The 18473-nt window shown below is 40.5% G+C and overlaps 1 protein-coding gene across 1 annotated transcript; it reads left to right on the plus strand.

Moving 5' to 3' along the window:
* Window positions 1–648: 648 nt before the first annotated feature.
* On the plus strand, window positions 649–17819 carry arhgap25 (Rho GTPase activating protein 25). Its single transcript, XM_026186769.2, has 11 exons — window positions 649–1081; window positions 5124–5326; window positions 7387–7474; window positions 7639–7752; window positions 10073–10277; window positions 13787–13919; window positions 14047–14120; window positions 14314–14435; window positions 14813–14967; window positions 16273–16817; window positions 17226–17819. The coding sequence occupies exons 1-11, from the start codon at window positions 1018–1020 to the stop codon at window positions 17422–17424; spliced, it is 1902 nt and encodes a 633-aa protein (XP_026042554.2). The 5' UTR covers window positions 649–1017; the 3' UTR covers window positions 17425–17819.
* The last annotated feature ends 654 nt before the right edge of the window (window positions 17820–18473 follow it).

Raw genomic sequence — 18473 nt, forward strand, 5'->3', positions numbered from 1 at the left:
TTTTATCAAGACAGTGCCACTTTGCTTTTTTGCATCCTGCTCAGTCAGGAGTCTCTTTGAAATTAAAAAAAAAAAAAGGAATGTATGGGAGAGATGTGTCTGTCCCACATGCTGTGTAGACTCCCCTCCTGCCTTGTGTTATATTTTGTGGTTTGAAGTTATTATACAGCTATATGATTTCACTATATAATTATTCAAATGTGCAATGGTTTGTGTTGCGTTGTACATTGTCTAGAGAAAAGCTGTACTCTTTTTGATGCGGAAATGTGCTTTGTCTTGTTTCAGAGAAAATTAAAAGGTATTTAAAAAAAAAAAAAAAAGTGGTTACTGCGTGACTGGTTTCTTCCTTCTTGGGCTTCTTCCCCATTTAGTTGCATTTAGTTGACTTCCTTACACCCAGCTGTGTAATAGTTACTCCATCATTAAACAAGTGAGCATCAGTGCAGTCGGGAGTATTTTGTGGGCCACTGTGAGATGCCTAACCTTTCACCTTAGATGTAAAAATCAGCATTTACAACACCTCTGTAAATACTGACTTTTGCTTCAGTGAGGGCTGAGCTGTGAAGCAACATGCTCACTAAGGGAGTGACACCAAGAGGTACAAACCATTTCCTTTAAGAAGACGCCGGTGGCTTTTTTTTTTTCTCCCCTCTTCTTCTTGTGACACCATCCAGCATTAGCCACTTGAAGAGTTCCCCACTACATGAAGCCCTGGAACTTTTTGCACCTTTTTAGTGAAACAACCTGGAAGCCATTTCTGCTGTAAGCTACCAGAACACGGAAGTAAAGGCAACCCGAGGGGACTCGTTGTGAACAGCTGAGGAAAAAAAAAGAGAAGATTAACACACAGGAAGAAGGAAGTTTGATCTGCGAGATCTCCTCTTTCTCTGTGTGTGTGTGTGTGTGTGTGTGTTTGAGTGTGTGTATGCGTGTGTTTGTCTGTCTGTCTGTGTGTGTGCGCTCCGGCGAGGTGCATGTGCGAACTAAAACACTGACCCGTGGCATGAATGAAGGACAATGTCTCTGAAACTACCTCGCAACTGGGACTTCAGCACCCTCAAGGCAGAGACAGCTCGCATAGGTAAGCCAGTGGCCGTGCTGCGTTCACTGACAGCCAGAGCAGATGCAAGGATTTTACATTTCAAATTCTAGAAACGAAACAGTTTTGTTCTTATCTAATGACGTGTAAACTTTAAACTGACCAACTGACATTCCAAGAAATCAGGGATCACATTCACATTTACACCGCAAGATCTGTACCTTGTACAACAAAGATTTGTACCTCGTAGAAGAAAAAGTGGCCCTTTGATTTCTTTGCCTATAATTACATGTGGTATAACCAAAGAAGTCAAAGGTGGTTCATACTAGAAAACAAGCCGATAGCAAAGGCATAACAAGGGGGTTGTGTGGGTTTTTAAGCACAATGGCGAAGTTGACCACAGTTGCTTAACACCCCACTTTTTTTTGTTTTACACACCCCTCGTCATAGACCATAGAATTCACGGTTTCAATTTACACAAAAAGCTTTAAGACTTTGCATCACCTCTCTTGAGGGCCTCAGAGTAGCCCCCAGCGGCTGACCAAACAACACTAATGCAAGGATATATTTTTAAAGTGTACAGCGTGCTAGACCCACTGATACTGTGCTCAGCGGTGTTTGCACAGGGTGGAATCAGTGCAGTACTTAATGGTGTTTCCTCTCAGGTTTTCAAGGCACGACAGGTTAGCACAGACACTAGCAGTGACTAGATGAGTTTCTACAGTACAGTCGTAACCATAATTTTTTTTAACTCTAATCTTTTTTTTTTTTTCTGCCATTGGTGTCAGCGTTGTTCAGTACTGTGGAAGGAAGTAGCTGCCTGAGCGGCATCTATTTTATCTGCCTCACATGGATATTAATATCCCAGACTTGCGCCAGTATGGAAGTAGAACTTCCTCAACTCTGGTGACCCTTCATGATTCTCCTCATGCTACCCTGAGATATCTTGTGTTAGGTAGTGGATGCTTCTTTTTCTTTTTGCTCTGGGACTAAAGTGATGCAGCCTTTCAACAGGAAACTGATGCAAGAGCTAAGTTCCTGTGGCTGTGTAACTTTGCCTACATACTGTATATGTAAGTGCAGGCTTGTATGATGTGCAAATGTCTGCACAGTCATACTGCATCTGTCCTTTCATAAAGTATTGTAAAGGTCGAACACACACCTTCAGAGTCAATGTTAATGATGAGGAATAAGGCATTTGACCCAAGTACTTACCAATCCTTTAACAAATGTCATATGTTGACATTTTTGAAGATGTTCTTATTTTACAGGATTAAATGAGAACATTGAACGCCTCTCTATTAAATATGAAGCTTCAGACTGAAGGTGTTTAACTTACGTTACAAAGGAAGAACCTGCAGAGCCTCTGAAAGTCCTAAAGTACAGACATTTAAATTGGGCACCAGCAAGCTAAAACTGCATTGCATAACTTCTCTGTGTATGGTCTAAGGAGCTTGGAAAGAAAAGTGTCTGGACTTCTTTAAGTTGAGAGGTGAAACGTCTTCAAGCAACTTAAAGAAGTCCAGACACTTTTCTTTCCAAGCTCCTTAGACTACGATGACCTGGGTGACTGAGAACCTTCACAGACATATCCTCAGAGACATATAGTACTTTACCAAAAGTCTTTAGCCACCCCTTATTTCTTTGAATTTTGAAAGTAAAAGTGCAGTTCTGCTGAAAAATGTGCAAACATTACATAGATGTATACAGTTTGGCATGACTTTCACAATAGGCATCAACATAGCTTGAACTGTCTTAGGCAGCTTTCTAATTTTTTTTAAGCTGTCTTCAGGAATTCTCTAGTCTTCTTTAAGGACATTTAATGTTGGCTGCTTTTTGTTCTGCTCCCTACATAATTCCAAGGTCAAGATAATTCCACACTGATTCAATAATGTGGCCATCCGGGCACGGGGAGACCAATCCATGACTGATAGCGTCATGTTTGTAGCTAAAAGGACTTAGGGAATCACTTTGTTGGTGAAATATACTGTTTTGTGCCTGTCAGGGTGAGTTATCTTTGGCATTTGGCATATATTCAATAAAAAATGGGAACAAATCCTGTGTTTCTGTGGCAGGCCTGTAGAGAAGTGCCCAAAGCAACATTTAAAATTGGTTCTGTTATATCTACACACAACTGTGGTTCATCCCTGGAATTAAGTTCCTTTTTTATGCTGGAATTACTTATAGGTCAGTGTTAAGTGGATTAAAAAATAGGTTCACGGACTGGACTCTAACGTCAGAGAGTTATTGCTCAAGACCAAATTACAAGGAAATTCAGCTCCTTGAAAATAGAATATGAAGAAATGGGATGACTTAAGACTTCTGTACAGCACTGTAAATGATTTTTTAAAAATAATTCACTAATAATAAAAAAATTGTACCAGGGAATGAAATATCTCGTAACTTGTGATCAAACCCTGACTTTAGAGGAACTTTGCAGAAAATAGCCAGTCAAGTTCTCTTAAACATAAATACTTTCACTAGCTCCATAATCCTCATTATATAACACAACAGTGATCTTTTTAAAGGTGGTTCTGTAATTGTACAACATTATAATTAGCAAGTTTGAAGGGTTTCATGTCTCTCTGTTGAGTATGAAGTTTAATTGAGAGCCAGTTAGCTTATTAGCATTAGCAAGCTTTGTTTGCTAATGCTTTGCCAGGATAAAGATTAGGGAAAAAGGTTAACCTGGCTCTACAGAGAGTTAAACTATAAATGTCACTGCTACACTGTAATATATCGGCATTTACAACAATTTCCAGTTTAACAAAAAAACAAGCAAACAAAGCCAGTTAAAAAAACATGATCTGGGACAGGCTAGCTTTTGTCCCATCTTCTGGTTTCATGCTTGGTGGTGTCTTACTTCTATTTAGCACAAAACTATAAGAATGAGATCAGTTTCCTCAGCTAGCTTATGGCAACAACATATAAAGTATTCTTTGAAAAGAATCAGGCTTTTAAAGTAAAATATTTATTGTAAGTATTTGTTTGGTCCTACTTTTATCCGGTCTGATCACAAGCCGTCATAAAACGAGGCTAGGCAACTACATTTATTGATGGTAGTCACATTTATACACTTGAGCAGAAATATGTAAATTGGTAAAATTACAATTATCAGTTCGATATGAAACTCTTCACAGTCTGTGTAAAACTGAGCATCATACTTCCCCGAGTCCATCTTGACTTGAAAGTGTTGGATTTATCGCAAATATCTTCTAAATAGTGGTTATTGGACACATCTCTGAGGTGCTGTGGAAATCTGGCTAGTCATGATATGAAGTGACATTAAAGGAACTTTATGTTTGTCAGCTGAGGGTGGGGTGTGACATCAGTCGATGTGTGTGGGCTCACATTTCCTCAACTTTAACTTTCCACTAATCAGGGTGGTGCTATTAAAATGAGACCAAAGGACTCTAAAGCTTGTAGGTGGAGACCTTCAAAGTGTACCAGGCCTCCGGCAATGATGTGGCTACTTCCTGTTTACCCCACTGTGGCCCTTCTCCTTCTCTTTTTACTCTGTCATCTTGCCTAACAAGACACAGAGAATTAAAGAAACACTGAGAAAATGGGCTCAGTCTCAGTCCAGCTATCTCTGGTCCTACCTCGCTGTCTGGGACTCAAACCGTCTGTGGTTTAGTCTGTGCTCACTAGGCCGCCTACACGTCACCTTTGTTCTTTCATCACTCCTCGTGCTCTCTAGTGTCACAGGTGATGTGACATTATCTGTCCATAACTTAACCACTAACCTTTCCATCATATTGTTTGGTGGTCAGTCTACTGCTATTTATGTTAGTACAATCACAGCTGCATTCATGCACCTTCCACAGGAAACTGGTCAGCTTAGACCAGCAGTTTCCTGTCAGCTTGAAACTCAATAGCTGAGGAACAAAAATAGTATACAGCGAGCTGCTGTCTCAGCCCTGATAGGCTGATGCATATTCATATCAAAAAAGAGGAAGTGCTCTGCTGAAGTTGAGTACCGCTGGTGTTTTGGTAATATTTCATCGCTCTGGCTGTGACACAGCACGCTGGGCGCTGTTGTTCTTGACGTTTTTACAAGCTGCCTCCTTGTGGTGTTTGGCAGCGCGGTCCAAGAGTGTGATACCTGGAGAGGGAGGCCCAGGCCAGGGCTCGCCGCGCTCCTACAGGTCCATGGAGAGGCCGCTGAAGGCCGGCTGGCTGAAGAAGCAACAGAGGTCTTTAGTGAAGAACTGGCAGCAGCGCTACTTTGTTCTGAGAGGAAGCACTTTGACTTACCACAAAGATGATAAGGAGACTACTGTCCAGGTAAGGCTGACCTTACCAGATTAATCCAGATTTTCAAAATTATTCATTTCTATATCCACTTTGGCCTTTGTTAGAATAAAATCACTTCCAAAACAAGTCATTCACATGTTATATATATTTATATATTTAAAAGAAGTTCTTATGATGACAAGACATCAAAGTTATTTCCATGTCCCAGTTTCTTATTGAAGCTACGCTTCTTTTATGCAGTGGTTAAGCGTGGAGATAAGCACAGATAAAACCGAATCATCATTCCTGTCACATAAACTATTTTTGCAATAAATGCATTTATTCATAATTAAATGCACACGTTAGTAGAAGAATTCATCCGTTAATAAGAAATGTGTCTTTTATCAAGTCTAATTAAGACCACAAACTTACTGCTAGCTGTGTGGCTAACCTTACACATTTCCTGTAGAGAAAACAACTGATGCAGGAAGCCTCACATGAAAGACCTTCTGCCATTGAAAGAATTTTAATATTGCACATTTATGTTTGATTTAAAGCCACGTTTTGCATGTATACATCTGTAACGTTCATCTCTGAAAAAGCTAAGTTTTGTTGGTATGCTGTAGCTCTGTCTGGGCCAAAAAGCAAACCTTCAGAAAGATGATGCCATAAATAATTACATGTTTTATATTGTAATAGCCGGCTTAACCTGTACTGTAATCGCAAACGCTCAAAGAAATAAAAAAGATGCGAGAAAAAGTATCTTAAAAATTCCTTTAAAATGTCTTCCTTCCTTTGAGTTGCATAAAGAGGTTATTTATATTTATATATATATCAGTGCCTAAACGTAAAATGTTGCTCCGTTTATTTCTAATGTTTCAGCGTTAGCGTGCACATCACGCTATTACCAATGGAATCATTGGCTAAAAGCCAGCAGCCAACCAACGTCTGCTTGTCTGCCACAGTCAGCACTTTCCACTGATGTCCACTGATGTTGTAGTGTCCTGTGTGGGTGTGTCAGGGAAGTTCCAGATTTGGATGTTAGCTGAAATACCAGGCATCAGTTCCACTCGCAGCTCAGATGCTCAGGTTCTGTTTTATCTGCCTTCAAGTCAGAATCGCAAAGCTGACACTAAGTATGCCGTGTCTGATGGATGGATCGATAGCTGCTATGTTAGCAGAAAGAAGTGTGCACAGTCACGCTCTGCTCAGTGATAAAATAAAGACCTGCACTCCAAACCTCAACCCATTATTCTGATGCTTATCTACGTCTATCACTGCTTGTCATGCAATCGAAAAGACTCATTTGCATTCTCATTTCAATAGTTACATTATGGTATTTTGCAAAGGTGCATGATTAAATTACTCATCACCGTCTATAGCAATTGAAAACTACTATACTGCTTAAAATCCTACTGGAATTGAACTTCTTAATAAGGTAGTTGAGTCGACTTAATGAGCACTTTGTAACTTAACCGTAACTACATGTTGGTATTCATTATAAAATGAAGGCAAGCAAATTGTTATTATTGTCTGAGCTCTGAAAACGTAGTTTTGTTTGCAGCGAAACTGGTGTAGCAAAAAGTGGTCAAAGTTATCAACCATATCAAGGTGTGAAACAAGAAGAAACAAAGCAGCATTTTATTTCCTTAGATATAAAATGTAATTAGGACTGCATGTTGCCAGCTGTAGCTGCTCCTAACCTCTTCTGTTGTAAGTGATTTGTCTCCTGCAAAAGCACAAAATTGAGGATTTACTCCAAAAGCCTTCCAAAAGCCTTCTGTTTTAATAATGTTTTAGTTTTAATACTTAGGGGGGTTGAGGGTAATGGTAGATAGAGGAAGTGAAAACAGAGGCTAGGGCTGTTAGTTCTCTGTCATAAACAGTGAACATTAATGCATCTTAAACTACATCAGCTTGTAAGCATTTAAATAGTAATAATAAGCAACAAAAGCACCTGTTTAGGCCTTCCCACTGCACACACAGAATGAATACCAACTGCTTGTTAAAGGGTAAATGTAAGTATGTGTGTGAATTGTGCTGGTTGGTTCTTGGCAATGAAGGACTTTACAATTCTGAGTGTGTTTGTGCTTATGTGATCTGGCCTGCAGGGAGTCATCCAGCTGCGCTTCAGTAAAGTTAACGAACTCCCCCCGAATTCAGATGACCCTGGAAAGTACCTCTTTGAGATCATACCACGTAAGTAACACACTCAACACTCACAATTGAGACCTTACATGATATTTTTACTCCAAGACCTAAAGAGGATTTTTTTTTTTTAGGGGAATCCCTTCATTGTCATTGGACAGCAGAAACCTTTTTATATTTCCTGTTATATTTCTGGTTTCCTGTCTGTTTGACAGGCTCAACTGGAGACAGAGAGCGATGTCCCCATGTGTTGATGGCAAACTCCCAGAGTGACATGGAGGAGTGGGTGCGCACCTTGCGCAGAGTCATCGGAGCGCCAACAAGTGGAGGTTCAGTAAAATCTGTCAAAGATTATTAAACTGAAACAATCCTGTTTGACTAATGAAATTAAAAACTTGGACGTTGTCGGCAAATTCAGCTGAGATAAGTGGACTAACGGTGCTCTCATATTTGACCTTTGACAACGTGATGCTACAGTCAGCTGCTGTTTAGCTTAGCTAATCAAAAGGAATGGAAACAGAGGAAAACAGCTAGCCTGGCACCGTCCAAAAGTAAAACACTTAATCGAACAAAAAAATGAAAAAAACATCCATGTCAGCAAAGCTTTGCTAAGCTTCGTGTAAAAGAGGAAGTCATCAATCTAGCTAGTAGTCAAAACATATTACCTACCCATAAAAACACAATATTTCAAAATATTTGAATCAGAATCAGAATACTTTATTGGAAATTATTTTCCATTACAGTGCTGCATTATAAACAAACATTAACAAAGACAGACAGTACACTAACTAAGAATAGCACAATATAAACAAGCATATATATACATAAAAGTCACTTATTAATTAATAGCTGAAAAAACATTTGCTATAACAACGTGATATTTATTTTAAGGTCTTGTATTAGTAGTGTTTGAAGGTAGATTAGCCGAGGCTAGAGCCTAGCATCAGACAGAATCAAACTAGCTGTTTTCTCATGTCAGTCAGTAAATCCTTGCAGTTTTGACAGAAACCTTGAAAATGGGAAACATTTTAAAGCATTATGTTTGTTGCCAATGGTTCTCTGCATTCTTGTGTTCATGAAATATGAAGCTCACAAACTGAAAAAAGCTTTGTCAGACTAAAATAACACAGCAATGGTCAATCTTTAGTTCCCCAAGCTATGGATGCCAAATCCAAAAGGGTAAACTCACCGAGGATAACAGAGAAGTCAGTATTGCTGGGGCAGTTTTGCTTGCGTTTGACTTACTATTACACTTCATCTGCAGTAACAAATAGTAATAATGAAAGTCATTTTCAGAGCAAGTGCACTGCGTTTTCTGACAAGTATCCATGTGGGGCTAAAAGAAAGAGAACAGCCAGCATGACAGTTGCTAAATCGAGGACATCCACTCAGAGTTACACAATTTCTCGGTTTCATTTGACAAACTAGGCCATTTTTAATTTGATTCACTTGCACAATTTCAGGTTCAAAGGGCCATGCATAGCTTCATAGCCACTCTGAAGGAGGCTGATGCATGCTAATAGACAATTGTTTACCTTGATTTCACAGTTCCTATATTTTATGGTGAAAGATAATTGTACAAATTAAGCAATTATAAGATAAGATCATCTTTATGATTAAAAGATATATATAGTATATGCAATGTAGTGTCAAATGGGGTCAGATGAGTGTATAGAGACCTGCTGTAGTAAAGTTCAAAGTGGGGACAGATCATATGTTCTTCAGAGAAGACACATTTGACGCTTGTAGAAGGTTTAGTTGCAGCTGTAGAAGCTGTATCACTTTCTAGAAGGGTGTGGGTAAAAGAAAAGGAATGACCAGGCTGAGAGGAATCATTGACTACTGCAGGCTTTCTGCTGGAGTCTGCCAGTGTAGATGTTCGTGATGGGGGCTTAGTGTGCTTCTGCTTCTCTCACCACCCGCTGCAGGTTTTTTCTGTCCTCCACTATACAACAGTAGGTCAGGAGGCAGTTTTAGTTATCTTAGTTCTATAATTTCACCACAACAAAGTGTGATATTATTTCAATGACAGTTCAAATACCAAATATCCATAAATATCCTACTGTAGAGTAGTCATGTTATTAATAAAGGTCTACACATTTATATCTGTGAGTGATATTCACAGGCTAATTTTACTTAACAGCTTCATTAGTAGGCAAAAATATTGTTGCAGCTCAATCCAGATTTTTAGAGCCAAAAGATTATAGTGGTGTAATTTAAAATGCAGTAATATTGGGTTTTTCTGCTGGTCTTTAACCTTCCCAGTATAAAGTCTGTGTGATGTGTCAAGTCATATCATGTTAGTGTGAAAACTGAGCAGCTCATATTTGAGTGCATTCACGCTTGTGAGCTGGAAACTCCTGTACTCGAAACTATGGAGTATTTCTAGTAATGTGTTTGAAACAGATTATTTCCTGCTGTGTGCAAATTTAAAGAAAACTGATGTCAAAAATAAATGTTTTTTTAAGAAATGTAAAGAAATGAGAATTGTTCTCTCGATATAAATGTTTTTATTCAACCAAATCGAGTGATTAAGCATTAAGCATTGCCCTACGATCACCTGTTCACTAACATGAAAAGGGACAATAGCTGTTTTATAAATCATTTATCTAACTATGCCAAATATCTTTGCTCTCCGTATGTCTGCAGTGTTTGGAAAGAGTCTCATGGACACTGTGACATATGAGCAGCGCTTCGGACCTCAAATGGTCCCAATCCTGGTGCAGAAGTGCGTGGAGTTCATCAAAGAACATGGGCTGGACGAAGAGGGGATCTTCCGCCTCCCTGGTCAGGATAATGCTGTCAAACAGTTCAGAGATGCCTTTGATGCAGGAGAGAGGCCCTCCTTCCCCAGGTAATGACCTCACTATTCTCTCTATAGTCATTTAAGACATGGGAGATATGAGATTATCATTGCATCTGACCCTGGAAAACTGAGCACATCTTCGAGCTTCCATAGGAATTATGGGGTAGGATGAGTGGCAGCCAGGTGCTGCTAATCAAATGAACTTCATTAGGCAAGGCAAGGCAAGGCAAATTTATTTGTATAGCACAATTCAACAACAAGGTGATTCAAAGTGCTTTACAGAGACATTAGAAACAAAAACAAATAAAAAGCATGATTTACAATTGATTAAAACAAGCAAACAAACAAACTAACTAAACACACATATTTCACACCTGTTCGCGCGATCTGAACCCTTATCGTAAGGGGAGCTACCAGTCCTTCTGTGGACGAGCTACTTTCTATTTTAAATTCCCTGAATTTAAAATACTCTCTAGACCCAGTCTAGACCCAGTTGGGGAGCTACCCAGAGCTCTAAACCCACTTAACAAACAAACAAACAAACAAACAAACAAACAAAACAGTATATAAAATCAAAACAGATAAAATCAGAACAGTAGATAAAATCAGTAGTTAATGTAAGTTTTGACATTTAAGCTTAACAAACAAACAAAACAGTATATAAAATCAAAACAGATAAAATCAGAAATAGATAAGATCAGTAGTTAGTGTAAGTTTTGAAATTTAAGCTTAAAGTGTGGATTTGGTGCTTTATTCAAATGCAGCTGAGAACAGGTGAGTCTTCAACCTGGATTTAAATAAACTGAGTGTTTCAGCTGATCTGAGGCTTTCTGGGAGTTTGTTCCAGATATAAGGAGCATAAAAGCTGAATGCAGCTTCTCCGTGTCTGGTTCTGACTCTGGGAACTGATAAAAGACCGGATCCAGATGACCTGAGGGATCTGGAAGGTTCATACTGGGTCAGGAGGTCACTGATGTATTTTGGTCCTAAACCATTCAGAGCTTTATAGGCCAGCATCAGAACTTTAAAGTCTATCCTCTGACGGACAGGCAGCCAGTGTAAAGACCTCAGAGCTGGACTGATGTGGTCCACTTTTTTGGTCTTAGTGAGGACTTGAGCAGCAGAGTTCTGAATGAGCTGTAGTTGTCTGACTGATTTTTTAGGTAGACCTGTAAAGATGCTGTTACAGTAATCAAGCCTACTAAAGATGAATGCATGGACTAGTTTTTCCAGGTCCTGTTGAGACATCAGATCTTTTATCCTTGAAATATTCTTGAGGTGATAGTAAGCTGACTTTGTTATTGTCTTAATGTGTTTTTCTAAGTTTAGGTCTGCATCCATCACTACACCCAAATTTCTCGCCTGGTTTGTGGTTTTTAGATGTATAGATTGAAGTTCTCTGGTGACCTGTAATCGTTTTTCTTTGGCGCCAAAGACTATTACTTCAGTTTTGTTTTTGTTTAGTTGGAGAAAATTGTGGCACAACCAGTCATTAATTTCCTCAATGCATTTACCAAGAGCCTGTACAGGGCCTCGGTCTCCTGGTGACATTGTGATATATATTTGTGTGTCATCTGCATAGCTGTGGTAGTTTATTTTGTTGTTCTTTATAATCTGTGCCAGTGGGAGCATGTAAATGTTAAACAGAGGGGGTCCCAAGATGGAACCTTGGGGAACTCCACATGTGATACTTGTCTGCTCGGATGTGAAGTTACCTATTGATACAAAGTATTTCCTGTTTTCTAAGTATGTTTTGAACCAGTTTAGTACAGTTCCTGAAAGACCTGCCCAGTTCTCCAGTCGTTTGAGTAATATGTTGTGGTCAACTGTATCAAATGCTGCACTGAGATCCAGTAAAACTAGGACTGACATTTTTCCACTGTCTGTGTTCAGACATATGTCATTAAACACTTTTGTCAGAGCGGTTTCAGTGCTGTGGTTCTGTCTAAAACCTGACTGGAAGGCATCGTAGCAGTTATTCTGTTTTAAGAAGTAATTGAGCTGTTGAGAAACTGCTTTTTCAATGATCTTACTTAAAAATGGGAGATTTGATTAACTGATTATCAGCAAGTGTGTGCACATCTATAAATGCAGGAACTTTCGAGCATTCAGGTGTGTTAACACAATACCACAATCTTCCCAGGACTAAAGCGAATAATGGCCCGATTGTATTGGCCGGATGTGCGCCAATGGTGCGGGTCCTGCCCTGAGTGTCAGCTGGTGAACCTACATCTCGGTCTCTACAGGCCTCAGTTAGCATATTATATGTTGAGAACACAACATAACGAGTATGGCTGCTTGAAAGTGTTCACAGGAGAAAGCCTCTTCTCTCTAAAAAGTCCTCGGTAGCACAGCCCAGCTTTGCAAAGTTGCATCTGAAACAACCACTTCTGCAACAATGTGGAGATGTTTGGCCATGTTTGGTGGAGGGGTGATGACTTGGGCTTGTTTTATTGCCACTTGTCCTGGGCACCTTGCAGTCATTGAGTCAACCATAGTCTCCTCTGTATACCAAAGTATTCTAGAGCAGCAGGTAAAACAGAAAAGAATGAAGCAAAGTGGCAAAGACCAGATCTCAACACTACTGAAATGCTTGGCAGGACCTTAACAGAGCTGTGCATAAACGAATACCCACAAACCTTAATGAAGTTAAACAATGTAGTAAAGAAGAGTGGCCAAAATGTCTTCACAATGATGTGAAAGATTGATAAATTACTTCACGTTTTGCTACTATATAAGCTAATGAATCATTGGGTGCATTTAGCTCATCACAGCAGTCCCGTGAAAAGGACAGCAGCATGAATTTCATATAGAATTCACAGGAAATAGTGAGTGTAAAGTTGTTATGGCACGAATTAATTATCACATCTTAAAGAAACTTTAAGACGCAGTAAATGTGCTTCAAACAAATTTAGCTGTCTCGATAAGAGCCACTTCCATAAAAGGAGACGAATATCCTAACCTCAATCAATCAACAGCATCAGCTCTTTTTTTTTTTCTTCTTCTTCTGAGAAAGCAAGGAGAGATGAGAGAGATGTAGTGAGAAGTTGATAGATTTGTGTCTGCTCAGAGCTGAGGGTGATACCACATCCTGTTCTGGCAGGCACAGGGGAGGACGCCTTTATTACTCAACATCACAAGCTCCTCCGACAGAAAACTGTAGATGAAAACATCCATTTAACTTAACTTGCTTGTTTGTCTGTAATCTAATGTGAGTAGAGTCAGGGAACATGAGTTTTGAGCCAACCGACAGATACTTTGCAACAAAAATCAAAGGCAAGGCCTCGAGTTTCCCTCTTGAACTGCACTCTTGTCACAGTTACAACAGCAAACTCCGTACAAGAGACCCAGACCCTGTTTATGCTACACACCACCATGTCAAGATTATTTGTCCGTCCAAGAAAATATTTACACATATCTTAGTGTGATTGAAAGCATAATTGTGCAAAGCCTTTCATGATGTGCAGATAAACTCAAGAGCTTCCACACCAGTCAGCCAATCTGCATGCCTATGGTTTATTCTCGCTGGGTAATGAGTATCGTTTAAATTGCCACAGCGACACAGATGTCCACACGGTGGCGTCACTACTCAAGCTGTACCTGCGGGAGCTGCCTGAACCTGTGGTCCCCTGGAGTCAGTACCAAGACTTCCTGGACTGTACCAACCTCCTGGACTCCACCAGCTCTGAGGTGCACTTAATTTAAACACACTGCAAGATGAATACAGAGCTGAGCGTACATGTGGACAAGAAGTGGATATCCTCTGATGTTTTGAGCGTATGTATCCTTTAAACTGGTTGCTTGCATGTGTTTTCAGGGCTGGGAGAGGTTGAACAAAGAAATTGCTCTGCTCCCCAGAGTAAACTACAATCTTCTCAGCTACGTTTGTCGGTGAGTAGATGCTGAAGGACGTCATTACATCCAAACTTGAAAATAACTTAATATGTTTAAAAGAAAGACACCCGTACATCTACCAGATCCTACAGAGACCCTCTGGTCCATCACCCCAGTGTTGTTTTGAGATCAGCCTCTCGGTCTGAGACATACTATCCTGTGTCTGGTTACGTGTCCTGTTGTTTTTCAGGTTCTTGTTTGAGGTACAGCTACACTCTAAGGTGAATAAGATGAACGTGGAGAACTTGGCAACTGTGATGGGCATCAACCTGCTGAAACCTCAGATAGAAGATCCTATCACTGTGATGAAGGGTGAGGACACACAGCTCACTGATGTACCTGTTTTGGTTCATCTTAAAAGACCCCAGTTTCAGCTGTGTTTCTGTTAGATATATTAGGCAACAACAAGAGACAACAACAGTGTGTTTGCTCAGATAAACCAGTTTTGGTGTACCATTTAGATACTTTTGTAATATTTAGCACATCTACTTCCAAGTAGATTCTACCTCTGCTTGTTTTCGGCTCCTTTTTTCAGCCAGTGATCTCATGTCTCTGTAACGATCTGTCTGAATTGCATAAACCCATCCAAGTAAATATTGAAGACTGAAGAAAGTGTATCAAAAATGAGAATAAAAGCCAAAAGATAAGAGCTTTTGATCATAATCTTTTCACATTTCTGTTCTTCACAGCGACTCCTCAGATCCAGAAGCTGATGACGGTGATGATCAGACGACATGAGACTCTGTTTCCTCTTTCCAAAGATGTGCTTCCCCCCTCTCCTTCAAACAAGGCAGAGAGCCAGAAGAATGCTCCCCGAAGCTTTGTGGGCTGGGAGTCTGCAGAGGTACGAGCCTTTAGCCGCATTAGGCTTTTGCAACGAGCTTGTTAGTGTGTCAAAATGACTCGTTATTTTACTGAAATTTGAATTTATAAAATATTTAAACTAGCTTTTTCATAAGAATTTATATATGTGACAAACAACAGAGCTAGTTTATTAACAAAAGTGGCTACAGAACAATGGCAATTACCAGGTGGCTGGTTGATGTTGGGAAATACTTGACACGTGACATCGATATGATAAACATACGAGTGGATCCAGGAGATTGTTCATGTAGTACAGTGATTATTTGGCACAGCTACTCCACACTGTGAAGAAACCCTGGGACCAGGAGGAGAGACTGGGAGGATCAGGAAGAATAGCTGGCTTCAAAATCTGCCAAATCAAACACACAGATCTGTCCTCTGTGGTGGCCTCTTGTGAATAAGGGAGCAGCTGAAAGAAGCTTTATGTCAAATAAGTACACAAGGATCGTGGTGATGCGGTAATGGTTGAGCTGTTGAGGTGACAGGACATACATGTTTGTACCTTAAACAAAGCTGGGCTAGCTCGCCATTCTCTTTTTAGTTTTCCAGTCTTCTCATGTAAAGAACAAAGAAACAAAGAAACAGTGGAATTCCACTGTCCACATCTTATGTGTTCATATGTGTTTAATGTGTATGTATTTGGTTTGATGGGACTTATTCTCTTCATTCTCTGCTCTATATGTTATTGTTGGACACTGCTAGGGTAGCTTTGCATGATTAACTGATCAGAATAATCCTCGTCTCTCTCATGCATGACTTTGGTGAGGCCTTACATTGTCTGGACTTTCTTCTTCTGTCTTTGCTCCTTTTCCTCTTAATTTAAGTCAGCTTTCTCTTGATTGGCTGCCCCTCGTGAACAACAGGTTTAAACAGGAAACGAGTTAAAGCCTGAGCTGTGTGCTTGAGAGGATCATGTTAGGGATGCTGTCACTGTCACTGAGATCATATAGAACAAAGAGCAGAAAACTTAGGATTAGTTGTGCTTTAAGGCGGAACTAATGGGGCTCCTAATGAATAAATAAATAAATAATGCAGATGGAGACGTCCAGATCGACTCTGGTGTTAATTCCTGTGTCTTTGTATGACATGTAAGACTGTGACTGTTATTATGCTAATGGTTACTAATGGTCTTCTTATTGGTAAATTGACCGAGAGGTAGAGTACTTTTGCTACATGGATACATTTGAGGATGATAATAGCTTAATAAGAAATTTAGGCCTATGTTGTCAGCAAATAGCAAATCTCTGTATGTGTAATCAGTCTGTGTTCTCTGTGTTTGTGTTAGATGGGTGACGCATGTCTGTCTGAGTCTCCGGAGGAGGAGGACAATGACAGTCCGGGTCCACTCAGGGGAGACCACAGCCCCAAAACCTCGCTGCAGGAACCTCTGTCTCCTTCTGTAGATGACTGGCTCGGAAGCCCCCGCAAACGCACCCAAACCCTCCCCACCTTCAACTGCCCGCTCACCGGGATGGCAGCCAAGACCGAAGCCCTCAACAGGTGGAGTCGGATCCAGGAAAGCACAGACGAGAAGAGCGGCACGCTGTCAGAGGACATTTTTAAAATCCTAGACCTGCGAACGTCAGGATCATTTTTCGGGGGGTCTACAATGAGTAACAAAGAGGAGGAGGACAGATTGACCACTCGGAGGGGGAGTGAGAATTTAGTTTCTTCCACTTCTGTGCCGCAAACCCCTGAAAGTGACTTCCAGTATCCCCGGATGCTCTCTAATAAGAAGAGTGTAGACACCACGCCAGTGAGCAGTCCTCCTCCACAGGTCAACAGCATGCCAGAGCTGAAGAAAGACCCCGGGCAGCCACTTCTAGACAGGTGAGATTAGCAAAAGAGTCACATGGACACCCTGACCCACCATTTCAGCCATTAAACACTAATTTTCCTAAAATAAAATGTTTTAGAAATACTGAAATGAAATGCTCAATTTCTACCCCGAAACTGTAGAGTGTAGATGTGCTGTTGCAGAACACTTAGAGCCTGGATTCAATGTGAGAGAATCTTATATGAGCAAAGCAGACCCTGGAGTATAATAACTAGATTCCTGGAAACTTAAAATGAGTTTATTTATACTGGAAACAAGTCCATGTGTTCACACAAAACTGACGTGAGTTATTTGGAGGGAAAACTGCCGGTGCAGAAACTCTTCCTGGCACAGCTTAGCTTTTCCTTTGCCTTTCTTACTGCACATGTGAACCTGTTTATGTCTGTCATTGCCTCTTGCAGTTTGCAGCAGGAGAACAAGGAACTGAAGGCCACCGTGGCAGAGCTCCAGTCGGCCCTGGAGGCTGAACGCCGCCGTGTGGCCGCTCTGGAGATCTGCCTAAAAAATGCAGAACGCAGCAGAGACGAGGCCCAGAGACGCAACGGCGAGCTGCAAAGAGACATTCAGCAGTTCCTCATGAGAGAGAAAGCTCCTACTTAAACGTAATTCTGAGATTCACTTACATGTGGGTTTATGATCCTGTTAACAAGGGAAGCCTCATCCATTAACACGGGAACTGGGAGTCACCATTTGGTCCTATAGATAAATTATTGACTATTATATTTGTGTTTATTTTAAGGACATGTTTGATCCTCCCGTTTGCAACAGTCACGTCACTGTATGAATTGCCTTCATTTGGTGTAACTGTCATACAGAACACATTTACATGAATTACTTGCATGGAAATCTAGGGTCAGGCATCAACTCTGCTCAAACCCTTTGATCCGAGGATAACGGGACTTTAACTAATATGAATGTTAGAGAGTACAAAGAGTGTGTGTCATTCAAACATGTTTCATTTCAGTGGTAAATTAATAAAGTTGCACAAATTGAAATGTGTCTGTCGATGCGCAAAATGATCTTACAGCTCATTCAAGCTTTTTTGTACCAATATGTGTTGTGTTACCCCCACAGTTCAAACAAATTAATAACAGAAAACAGAAAAAAATCTTTCTTGAGGAAAGTTAAGGAACATCGGGACAGATACATGGCTGAAAAAGTTATGTGAACTTCAAAAAGGTGTCAATCCCGAGACTCTGTAACTCCCATTAAAACCTCTAAGGTCTGTTTAGCTAACTCCGCCCTTCATCAGCACAGTACAGGAGGTTAGGTTTCATCTAACTCTCCGTCAAAAGGGGTTAAAAATGGGGGCGTGGCTGCTTTAACTGGCACACCGGATGGTACAAACAGATGCAGCCAATAGGTAGGCGATCATAACATCACTCGGGCCAAGAGAGGACTGGACGATGTTATGAAACAAAAGATGGCTACATCCATCTTTAATATACAAGCTATGAGAGAAGCAAACTGTTCAAGCCTATCCTAGCAGTCATCAGTCTATTGCAGGGCCAGACAATCGAAACAGACAACCATTTCTGCTCATATTCACACCCACGGTCAATTTAGCGTATCCCCACGCCTGTGTTTTGACTGTGGGAGGAACCTAGATAACCACAGTCAAACTAGGCCCAGCAATGAATTTGTCTTCT

This window comes from Astatotilapia calliptera, chromosome 12 (assembly GCF_964374335.1).
Source record: "Astatotilapia calliptera chromosome 12, fAstCal68.1, whole genome shotgun sequence".
In the NCBI taxonomy this organism is placed as follows: domain Eukaryota; kingdom Metazoa; phylum Chordata; class Actinopteri; order Cichliformes; family Cichlidae; genus Astatotilapia; species Astatotilapia calliptera.